Below are 12,735 nucleotides of genomic sequence, written 5' to 3'. Positions count from 1 at the left end.
TCAAACATAAGTATGTTAACTTGCCTTAGCTTAACATACAGGATGTTGCCTGTAAGTTCCTTGCATTACAGCTAACATACTCCAATACAAACAGCCTAAATACTCTAATACAAATTGATAAAGCCATAACAACAACAAATAACAAACCTATAATATACAAATGATTAAACTCATAAGAAAAGATATACGGGTAAGCAAGCAGGCTAGCCCTATAGGCTACACATTACTGTGAGAGTTAGTTCCACAGTTGTGGGCTCGCATCTCTAGAACAGATGAGCTTTACAAGTATGTACGAAGTTCCATTGTGCTAGAGTGAAGTTGTCAGCCACGGCCTCATTCCTTACCTCTCCCCATCCAATCTTTCCCCACCTGTTTTCTAAATGAAACCCAGGACATGTTACCGTAAAGAGTGAAATGGGAGAAAACACTATGTATCCTTCTGACTCTTTTCTACTGTTTGTTCCCCAGTGTTATTCTCTCTTCCTGCATTTCCTAGCATGTGTCTGCAGGCCCTGCTCAGAGGCTAGAGGGGTATGTGGCAAGCAAGAGGGAGTGTGGATCAGTGGGCGAGGTGAGTGGAGTGGGAAATGTGAGAAATTAAGCAGGTCTGTGGAGAGAGAGGAAGTGTGTGGGATAGGGGAAGCGGAGATATTAGTGGGGCCATGAAAGATGAGTGACCATGCTGGGGTGGAGGACGAATGGGTAAGTGCAGGAAGATAAGAAAGCAGGGAGGCACTAGTGATTCCCTCCCCCCTCTGCCCGACTGAGCTACTATAACTCACTAGGACGGGTAGCCTCTAAGCTGTGAGTGTCTGAGCTGCTGGCTCCTCATGTGCCAGCCAGCAGACCTCAGGTTCCGAGTTGTATGAAGGACCAGTAAGCCATAGTGTGTGGAGGGGAAGCTCATGCAGCACTTTGCTATGGCTCAGAGCAGACTGACTTTCCTTCTGCTACTGGTTTCTCCTCCTGCTCTCAGCCTCCAAACCCATGATAAAGTCACCCAGCCACTACAACTAATAACATCCAGCTCTCCATCTAGATTTCTGCTCTCCTCTCCAGCTCCATAACCTATCTCATGTCCCATCATAGGACTTTTTCCTCAAGACTCCACATCCATACTAGAATGTCTGGCTGTTGGCCTTCTTTTGTGAAACTCAACTCAGGAGTAACACAACTACTAGCTGAATAATTTGTTATATTTAAAATTCCAGTGCCTAACTTATGTTCAAGAGGTGGTGAGTAAAACTGTGAAACTTCAAGTATGATATGATTATTTTACACCAGATGAACCCAAGTAAATGTCACAGAACAGGTTAAACTTCAAAATAGGAGAATTTTAAAATTTTCTTGTGCAAAAGTTACTAAATATTTTACTAAAGGCCATCAAAAATGCAATTGTCCCATGATGAGTTATTGTTCTAAATTCTGAGAAACAAAATCATTAATTAAAGTGTGTAACAGAGGGAAGTTAATCTTGTTTTAAGCTAAAATTTCAGCACAACCTTAATTATGCTGTTGCTACCAGTGCCTCCATTATATATATTTATACACCCACACACACGGAGCCTGAAATGAGCATTTATAAATGTGCACGATACCACTGTGTTCAAAAGTATTAACTTTTAATTACCCTAAAAAAAAAAAGTTACTGACAAATACAAAAACAGCTGGAAAACTACACTATAAAATACATACATAAGAGAATTGTGTAGATGCAGTGACAGATTAAAATTAATTCTAAGTATGGAATATAAAGAGAAAATGCAAACCTCCAACCAAGCCACTGTCAGAGAACTGAATTATTTGACTTCAACACTAGTGTTCTCGTTCCACTGAGATCTTTTTTGGGGCCTGGGTTAACCAAGACAATTTCTTTCATTTATGATGTCCAGCCTTACAGCAATCTTTAAAAACATTGTGACTTGAAATACTGAGAGTGAAGCCTATCTTTAATATTCGGAATCGATAAATTTTTCCAATGCCTCATTATTAAAGATCTATAATCAAAGAAAACAACAGAACAAAGTCTTCAGATTAAGTCGACATTTATTAGATAATGCATATACAGCTTCTATGCATATGAACTCCATGTATATCTGAGCATGCACGTATTTAGATGGACAGTTGTGTATATAAATAGCCTGATTAATACACTGCCTTCATTCTCTAAGATGAACCAAAGGTGGCACCACAAATTCATTTTTCAGTGCTAACGAAATAATGCAGTAAGATATGGTTGACTTTATTACAGTCAACAGGACAAATCTATTTATCTTCTGTAGGAGGAGACACAGGTATAGATTCGGTTATCCTTTCAGTAAATCTGGTATTGGATACAATAAACTCCAGAAATGAAGCATATGCATTTAAAAACAAAGTAGAAGACACCCTTCTGTTTAACTCTCTTACATCCAGGAGGCAAACACTGACAGCAAGTGCGAAACCTCGATCATAATATCTGATACCTGGGGACTAAATGGTGCTCAGATGCAGTCAGCTCTACACACTAGCCCCCTGGAGTGTGGCACTGTGACAACTGCAATACACACACTTCTGAAGGCAACTTAAAAGATTGGACTAGCTGGGCAAGGTAGTCCAGGCTCCTACTCATGTCTGAAATCTGCTCTACTGATATAGAGACTGCCAAGCCACTATTTCTTAATTGTTCAGTGTGAATATCGGCTCTTACATTTAAGACCCATCATGGTTAACGTTTCTTTCTACACCATTTAAACTTTTTTCTAAGCCATTTGCCACTGAAAATATGGATGCAATACAAAAACAAACTTAGTTTTCTTTTAGGATAAACTATAGCGAAAGGATCTTCTGGATGCTGGCCTATGATTTGTAGATAAAATATTGTATTAATTATGGAAAAACATACACTTACTCAAAAGATTGACTCCTTTACATACATTGCATAAGGAAATTAAGCAGCCTCATCTGGAAGAGAACTCTCAGAACAATAAGAGCAACAACATCTATCCCCAAGAATTCACAGTTAGGTGTAAAAGAAGACAACAATTTGCTGGGTTAGCTTGTGACTACGGAAAGCACATTGCTAATTACACTAAAGTATCCAGGGGGTCAGATTTACTGGTTTATCAAAAGCTAAAACACACGAACAGACTAATGAAAATGATGGAACAAAAGTTTGGGAGGCTTAAATTTCCCACTGTTTCCAAGACTTCTAAACTGCTGAGGCAGCCTTGGCAAGCACAAGAGTTACCAAGTTCACTCAATTTTTGGCACTTTTTGGTCAGACTTCATGTTTACCCTGACATACTGCTAATACGGTGCCTGAAATTTGGCTCCTAGAAGTCGATATGTAGTAAAAAGTGCTAAGACCCAGCAGGCTCCCCTTGAAAATCAAGACACAGATTTAGATGCCTAAATATGTATTTATGTGCATAGTTTTAGATACTCATTTTTAAAAATCTTAGTCACAGTTTTGACATGTGGATGCCTTGTACACAAAAGGGAATAAAATAGCCTACCTTGTGGAGTCTGAAGAGGGTTTCATACGTCCCTGGCTACTCTCCTCCCAGACACTGTTTGCTAGTTCATTCCCAATGGATGACATCACCTTGATGAGTTCCTATAGGCCAATCATCCAGGTCAAGTGACCGGACACGTGACAAGTGGTGTGCCAAGGTTCCGGTGTATACCTGAGCATTCGATACACATGAGGGCTCCCAGATTCAGGCTGGCCCAGGTCAGGGTCTACAGGAAGACAGACACAAACAATCACTGAAAAAAAACTGAAACAAAATTCCTTGTGACACATTCTAAAACCTCTCTTAGAACTGAAGAACTTATGGGATATGATTCTGGCTGGGGAAGCAAGAGGAGTAATATTCAGGTCTCGGTCTCACAGCACTGTTAGGAAGCATGACAGGAAATGGAGGCAAAAATTTGGTTCCTAGGTCTAGCCCTCTCAATGTGCCATTCCTCCAACAGAGAAATAGTGGTGGTCTCAAAGGAAGGCACATGCAACACCCCAACAGACTAAGAGAATCTGTGCTTCTAAAGAGAAAAGAAGCAACAGGGAAGATTAAAAAGAGTGTAGCAGGTAGCTCAGATGAGTGGTAGAAAAAGCTCCTCCTTGGGTAAACTGAAACCACTTGTAGTCAATTACTAACAAAAGAAAAAAGTTACTTGATATAATGTTGCTGTTGTTAAAATAGATGGTATTAAGGAGTTAATATAGTTATCACCTACTTACGACTTATACATCTACCATGCAGTGGGGTATGTGTTCATCTCTAAGATCAGGGAGATAAGTACTAAGATGAAAATGTGCAATTTTTTTTAGTGTACGAGCAAGAACAATTCTACAGAAAAAAAATTAGCCCCCAAAAGACAAGGCTATGACAAACCTGGCAAAAGCCAAGAAATTCAAAGTCATTCCCAAGATGTTTCATTTTTATAACCATGCTATGTTATTTAAATGTAAGTGTGTCTGAACCTCTCTTGAACAAATATTAATTTTAACCACATGCAATGAAACACTTCCAAGGAGAGGATATTTGGAGGAGCTTTTCTTGATGTCAGATCTTGTCTACCATTCTTTTCCTGGTAGACACTCTGGAGATTTGAAGAGCTAGTATGATATTGCAATATCAAGCAGGAAAAACCTGGTTCAAAGGGCAGGAGATTTTTATTCACACTGTGTAAATTTTAACACACTGGTCAGAAAATGGGATGCCCCATTGGTGTAGGAATTTCAATTTCAAGAAGAACGATTTTTTCCTGAATTTTCTGCAACAGAAACTGAAATTTTTCTGCAACTGAAAGCTGTCAAAAACTGAAAATATTTTTTTGGTTTTCAGTCAAAAAATTTGGGTTTTGGACAAAAATTCAAATATTTTCAAGGAGGCTGACACTTTCCATACATTTTTTTTGTTTAATTGAAAACCCAATTTTCCCTCCAAAAAAGTTGATGAAAATGTTGTGAACAGCCCTAATAAAGAATTTTTAAAAAAATAGTTCAAACAGAAGAACAGAATTATTTGTTAAAGATTAATTGTCACTCCTCATCCTTTAAGTGTTGAGAAAGCGCCATACAAATCTTAGATTTCCAAAGAGTCCTGTGAAAACAAGGAAGACACAACTTGCTATTCCTTTCATGCATTCTTTGTACATCATACAGGATCTACAAAAGGCACAAATTATTTTCCCTCCCCTCACCCTCCAGTCCATCTTTAAGAGATAATTTTCATGTCTCAGACAGTACATTGGGGGACTTGTGTAGTATTGAAAGCTAACTGAAAAGATTTAAAAAAGTAATTGTTTAAGGTCTAAATTAGTAAGAGAATGTGTGATAAATTACAATTTACAAACAATTTCAACTTGGAATAAAATCTCCTTCACTAACCTGCGAAAGCTTGAGTTCAGGGTTTTGTGTTTCTCCACCAACACTGATGATATTGCTAACACCCAAAGGGGAAACTGCAGCTCCGTACTCTATATTAGGCCTTGTGATACTCAGAAGTGAGGATACATAAAGTTTCTTTTCTGACTACATGAGCAAGCAGGGTGGGAATGTGGATCTATATAGATAATTATCTCAAAGAACCGAAGTTCTTCAGATGTATCTGCTCTGAAAGATTATCAAGTAGTGTTTGATAGGAGGTGGTTTTGAGGAGTATTTGTTAAATAAAAATGGCAAGACAGCTCTTCTGTACCGGGCATCATATCAGGTAACCAGATTAAGCAAACAGTTGTGCAAAAAACCTGAACAGAACTGCAAATACCAGCAGTATATATCTCTGTGACAGTCATCCCTCAAGTATGTGGTAAAATTTGCTTGAGATCTAACAGAATATGACTCAGCATCCTCAAGTGTTGGAGGTAAGGCCATAGCAACATTTAATAGACAGTCTCACCTATTTAGAGACTCTCTCTCAGCACAGGTGGACTTCCCTTAGATCTATTCCCACAAGCCACAGACTGTATCAAAGATGGGCAAATATGTTTGTTCTACAAATGCACTCTCATCATCCACACTATGTAATCTGGCTTCCCGGGGTAGTAGGTCAGATTTCTGAAAAACTATTAGCACGTTTATAGAGTGTCATAAAAGAACATATGAAACCATCATAGGGCCTTGACTCAGCAAAGCACTGAAGCATGTGCTTAACCCTCAATGAAAATAAATGGGATTTAAGCACACATATAAGTACTAAGGCCCTGTCATAAACAGATAGTCCAAGGGTTAATAGAACTGAAGTACTTCATATCTCTTTGCCTGTAAAGGGTTAAGTTCAGTGAGCCTGGCTATCACCTGACCAGAGGACCAATCAGGGGACAGGATACTTTCAAATCTTGAGGGAGGGAAGTTTGTGTGTGTGCTGTTAGATTTTGGTTGTCGTTCTCTCTGGGGGCTCAGAGGGACCAGATGTGCAACCAGGTTTCTCTCCAATCTCTCCAATACAGGCTCTTATAAGTTCAGAATAGTGAGTATTAGGTAGATAAAGCGAGTTAGGCTTATGTTTGTTTTCTTTATTTGCAAATGTGTATTTGGTTGGAAGGATTTTAATTTGTACTTGAATACTTAGGCTGGGAGGGTATTCCCAGTGTCTATAGCTGAAAGACCCTGTACATATTCCATCTTAAATTTATAAAGATATTTTTTATTGTTTTTTCTTTCTTTAATTAAAAGCTTTTCTTGTTTAAGAACCTGATTGTTTTTTATTCTGGTGAGACCCCAGGGGACTGGGTCTGGATTCACTAGGGAATTGGTGGGGAGAAAGGAGGAAGGGAGAGAAAGAGGCTAATTTCTCTCTGTGTTAGGATTACTGTCTCTCTTAGGGAGAATCTGGGAGAGGAAGAGAGAAGGAGGGGGGGAAGGTGCATTTTCCTCTCTGTTTTAAGATTCAAGGAGTTTGAATCACAGTGATCTTCCAGGGTAACCCAGGGAGGGGAAGCCTGGGAGAGGCAACGGTGAGGGAAAGGGTTTACTTTCCTTGTGTTAAGATCCAAAGGGTCTGGGTCTTGGGGGTCCCCAGGCAAGGTTTTGGGGGGACCAGAGTGTACCAGGTACTGGAATTCCTGGTTGGTGGCAGCGCTACAGGTTCTAAGCTGGTAATTGAGCTTAGAGAAATTCATGCTGGTACCCCATCTTTTGGACGCTAAGGTTCAGAGTGGGGAATTATACCATGACAGGCCCTGATAAGCAAAGCAAAGAATTTACAGTATTTTCTTATGAAACACTGAGAATCAGTCCTGAGGTCTTGTATCTCTCACTCAGACTCTTCTTTGCAGAAGTGATTGCCACTAAAAATGTCTCCAGACTCCAGTGGAAAGGAGAACATTCTGCAAGAAACTCAAAAGGTGGCTTCAGCAGATTTATTTGCACAAAAATTAAGAACAGAGCTAGCTCAAAACGAGCTAGTTCACAGTTAAGGAAATATTTAGCTTAGTCTTCTCAGAGATCTTTTAATAATTGCACATGCCAAGACTAAAGATCTCTGTGTTGGATCCCAGATGGCAAGATGACAGGAGATGTATACTGTCTCTGAGCATTGTTAAATTCACCTTCCCTATCCTTTGCTGACAAAATATTCATCTATTTCCATGGACAATGGTGGTAACATCAAAGTAGAGTACCAAACTCTAATACAATCAAGAAGTCACTAGAAATCTTTTCAGGATGGTATCTTGAGTTTCAATAGCTAGAAAATATGGTCATGTATGAAGATTACAGATCTTAAGTGAGTAGATATGGACAGACTTAAGAATGAGATGGCTGAGGTCCTGGGAAATGACTCCACGAAAACCAAGGTTGTTGACCTCAGTTCCAACAAGAAAATCAAGAAAGGGACAGGATTGAATTAAATAATCAATCCAGTCCCAAAAACAAATTTTTGCAAGCTTGGAACAAATGGTCTGATTTTTTTGATTCTGTGAAAAAAAGCAATAGTGTTGTTGATGACCTTTGTTTCAATGCACTCTTCTGAAGAATTGTTCTCAAAACGAATTAAAGGCAGACATCAGGAACTGATGGGTGAATGATATGGAGTTCATCATGTGTGATGCTGTAAAATTCAAATAAGAGCACGGAAAAGCTCTCTTCTGAAATTTAACATAGCAGAAGTGCCACTGACCTCTGCGCCTCCAGCATGCCACATGAAAGTGAGTATTTCCCTTGTAATTTCATGTCATGTGTTGCAAAAAAGGTTCACTGCTGATACAGGGTGAAAAAACATATCTATCAAGTAGAGCTTGATAACTGACAATACACTTGCTGCCTTTTTCAGAAGATGCATATCAAAAGGACTTTTTGGACCAACCTGCTTCACTCCCTGTTGATACCGCCAATAATCCTGGGGTTAGAGTATTGTAAAAATACTCAAAGCCATTTATATGGACATGATTGGTTCTCTTTTCCTTTTTGGATACGGCAAGACAATGCTAGAATGAGCCAAAGGCAAACTGTTCAAGCAGAGCTATATTTATTGGATGAGCCATTCTTCCCGTTTGTTTTTTCTCCAGTATGTCAAACAGCAAATGTGACCTCTGTAGAACTATTGGTATTCCCAGATTAAAAGCTTCAGCACATGTGTAGGAAGTTCTTAAAACTTTTGAAATCCACAAGAGATAATGGCGATACAAATACTTTTGCATCAAGATGAAGGAGATGCTCAGAGTCATTATCCCTGCCAAAAAGTTCCTCCTTCTCTTCACCTGGAAAAGAACTACAATCAGATTGGTCATCATCTAAAAAAAGGGCATATAGTACCAAGATATTAACTGTCCCAGCTCCTTTGGATTAGATGATTTGCCCTATTCCGAACTGCTACCACATCCATTCTTCTTTTTTCTTCATTATGATCTTGGAGACTCTAAGCTCACTGGACCCATGACTCTTGGAAGCTTCTTTGAAGGTGTTGGACCTGACTCATCTATCCTTGGATCTCCCCTTAGGCCTCTTCATGGAAAGAGCCAAAGCACTTTGGGGCACAGACTCAGCTGGGTTTTCCTCAGCAACACCACTTGTTTTATGTGGCTCCTCGAGAAGGAAGTCAAAGCAGGGACTCCAATTCCTTTCATATCCTCTGGGATAAGGCAACACAAGCTGTGCACTGTCACAACAGCATCCTTCTGAGACACAGCAAATACTCTGGTCTGGCAATGACATCTGAGGCATGCAAAAGGTACAGTGTTCTGCCCTGAGACATCTATTCTATCACTCTGTGCTGACATGAGAACAGAATAGAAGGGCACTGATAAAACCTAAGTCCAAGGCTTCTAAAGATCCAGGCTGCTGGAACCCAGCAATGGCTATTCCTAACCAATAAAACACAAAAGTAGTAACACCAATAGAACCTAAATCACTAAAACCAACGGCTAGCAAGGTAACTGATGAGAACATTGGCAAAACAGGATGAATGAGGATTCTGATCATGAAGCTGTTGGTGGTAGTTGAAAGGAATTGAAGGCTGGTTGGGGGATGCAATCTCTTATGCATCCCATTGCTTCTAAATATTTGGATTTGTGAGAGTGCAGAGTTGGCCCATAATGGCCATTGCTTTCCAAAGTGTTCTGAGCTCTAGTGTTTGGAGTGCATACTTGCCAGAAATGGGGACCCACAAAAACAAGGCTTGAAAAAAGAGACCCTGGCAGGCCCAGGAAGGCAAAATGCTGTTTAAAGATGCTCTCTCAGAATGCAGGCTTGAAGAATTCCTTTTCAAAATAAAAGCTTCACATTTAATGGTGACCTTGAAATGGAGACTTTTAGCCACTTGCCTCTCTCACAGAACTTCTGAGCTAAGCCTTTGAGTATGCTAATAACTGACTGCTTGAACTTTAGCAGCAAGGTCTATGAGGTAGACCTGTGAAGGTATCATATACCCCCTTCTAACCTGTTCTGGGCAACTGGAGTGAGGTTTTAGTGAAATCCTATAAAGTAAAAGACAGGAGCAGGAAAACAGAATTTCACAATGTAGTTTACTGACACACACTAGTATTTTGAATGAACAAAATACATATTTAGGCAGTTTCTCAGCACTCGTATAGAATGAGCCATTTTTGTACGTATATTATATATACTTCACTTGAGCTCTATCAGTCGCTGAGTAAATATCAACACTGATAACCATAATGACAGGAAAGATGTTTTAATAAACAATTGTTTTAGTCTGTCTATGATAGAATATATCCTAAAGCAACAAACCCATTAGTTTATCATATATATTCTTCTTTTTTGGATTACTGGCTTATAGAATGTAAAGTCCATGTAAAAAGTATCTGTAAAATTTACATCAAAGATCTGTGCAGAGCAGGTCAATGTGCTGCCTTGATGGTATCTAAATTAGGATCCAGAGCTTTAGTACTCAGTGTCCAAACCAACTAGGCCAACACCACAGAACCAGCATGCTCAGCTCCTGGCATTTCTCTTGACCCACTCTCAACAACCTATGAATATCTGATAGATTTCAATGGAAGTAATGTCAAGCCTTCCTTAATTGCAAACAGGTGTTGTCATGAACTGGGCCCTCTGAAGGGGCAATGAAAGGGAGAAAACAAAGAGGATCTTAGTGGACTCTACTCACATTTTTAAAAAGTAAAACATTTCTTTCTAAAGTAACAGGGACATCTAAATGTTTTCGTTACACATTAGCTTTCTATTCTAAATGTCCAGTAGTCTTTTGATACCCACATCCCCTCCAAGCTATGTGAGGAAGAAGCAGGCTGATGGGATAGGGTTATGGTGAGTTTCTTGGCGGGTTATTGAGATCAGTTTTATTGTTCATTATATGGACAGTGTATTAAATGTGTGAAACCTTCCGCATTAAGTCTAGGGAAGGTGTTACAAAGATTTAAGTTGATAACTACATAGACAAGTTTATAAAACAACGGGTCTGTAAAATCTCAGTTTTAAGATAAAAGCACAAAAAAGAAACAAATTACTAAATTTTCATTTTTGGTCCTTGTACAATTAAAAGAAATGAGTATGATTTTCAAATGTAAAAGAAATAAAGAATTTTCAAATACCCTATCGTCCTATTTCTCCAATTGATTGTTTCTCAGCTGGGATCTTGTATTGTTAAGTTTTAGCCCAGAGCTAATTTTTATAGCTGACTTACAAACCCCTAGAAGCAGTGAGAACAGCACCTCTGAAATTAAACTGGCCAATCCTTTGCTAACTGTTAGTCCGTATATTTTGAAAGAACTCATAATTTAAAAAAAGCACTAAGGGAAAGAAATACAAAATCAATTTTGCAGTATTCCACTACCAGCGAATGTTTTATTCTTCTTTGTCAGTAATATGAAAACTGCACAAAGCTTGTGCAAAGCTTTACACATCTAACATTGCTAGGGCACATGATTTTTTTTTTCCTTATTGGAGGACAATGGTAGCATCTTATGTTGAAAAGAAATATGAAAAAAAACCATTTTTTCTGCAACTTCGAAGACAAAACGTATGAACTTATGTTTAATGTGACAGATGAAATACGGGCGAAAAATCAGGGATTATAGCACAGCATGTATTAATAACAAATGAATGTAAAGTAAACCTGACTAATTAACCTTCATAATGAACACCAAGCTTGCAAAGGAACGTGGAATACAATACCAAGAGGAAAAGAATCAGAACAGGTGTTCACGTAACCCTGGACCAAAGAGAACGCGTAAGCTTTATAAAGCCAAGGATAACAACAGTTATACTTACCTTGTGCCTCGCAGTCCACACAGTGAGAATTGCCTCTGATGTTTCTTATTGACTGAAGGGCCATGGGCCTCATTCTGACTTGTCAGTCGGGGACTGTGTATATTTAAGAAACACACACACAAGAAATAAGAACTCAGTGAAAAGGTTAGACAACACAATTGTCAGCAATGTGAAAAGTAAAAAAAAAAAAAAAAAAAAAAAAAAAAAGAAAGTTCAGATCAGGGTTGAATGAGCATGATCAGGGAATTGGACATCTTTAGTTTGCTTCTCAAAGAGTTGATCCTTTGGCATCTTTAAGTACTGCAGCTCAGTGCCTGACAAGCATAGCTACTCATTTTCATCCATATTTCTGACAGCTCAAACTTTTATTGAAGCTCCCTGCATAGAACACAGGAAGTCTGTGTGCATTTACGAGGTATTGGACTGGACTCTGACCAACAATGGGATTGTGTAGAGGAAAGCTGAGCTGAAAAATGAAGCACAGCATTTATGATCACATGTAAAGTATTTTTTGGAGATAAATTATATAACTCTATTTATAAACTCTTTATTATTATTATTATTTACTGGTATGTATGCTTGTGTACATGAAGACTAAGGGATGGTCTGCAAAGGAATCTGAACTGGAAGCCTTTTATCATCAATAGATCAGATTTAATCAGATGGCTACAATGGGTGTTTCTTTCCACTGTGGCCTGCCCATAACCTCTACTTTGACCTGGAAAGACAATTGCCCATGTAGAGGTAGCTCTGCCTCAAAACCAGCTAAATCTTGCAATCTCTCCTAGGCAAAATGTGCTAACTGCACTAAATTATCGCCACTGAATTAAACAAGAGCTCCAACGGGTCATATATATGATAGTTTCACATATATACTTCTGCTCTGTCAACAGGACACTGAGCCCTAAGATAATCTAATTCATTTCACTTATGCCTTCCAAGTGCTTCTTGAGCCCTAGTTCCAGAGGTGAATGATAAAAACTTCAGAGAGTATCAGGGTAGGAAGGGACCTCAGGAGGTCATCTAGTCCAACCCCCTGCTCAAAGCAGGACCAATCC

General features: G+C 39.0%; 1 protein-coding gene across 1 annotated transcript in view; it reads right to left on the bottom strand.

Annotated features, from left to right (window-relative positions):
- Window positions 1-12,735, bottom strand: part of AGAP1 (ArfGAP with GTPase domain, ankyrin repeat and PH domain 1) — a 653,532-nt gene that overhangs the window by 56,667 nt on the left and 584,130 nt on the right. The window contains 5 exon segments of the mRNA XM_030579564.1: window positions 3,498-3,598; window positions 3,600-3,644; window positions 3,646-3,714; window positions 3,716-3,723; window positions 11,678-11,751. Of these exon segments, the coding sequence (XP_030435424.1) occupies window positions 3,498-3,598; window positions 3,600-3,644; window positions 3,646-3,714; window positions 3,716-3,723; window positions 11,678-11,751 (297 nt within the window).

This window comes from Gopherus evgoodei, chromosome 11 (assembly GCF_007399415.2).
Source record: "Gopherus evgoodei ecotype Sinaloan lineage chromosome 11, rGopEvg1_v1.p, whole genome shotgun sequence".
Classification (NCBI taxonomy): domain Eukaryota; kingdom Metazoa; phylum Chordata; order Testudines; family Testudinidae; genus Gopherus; species Gopherus evgoodei.
Note: the sequence above shows the minus strand (reverse complement) of the source record. Positions and strands in the feature narration are given on the sequence as shown.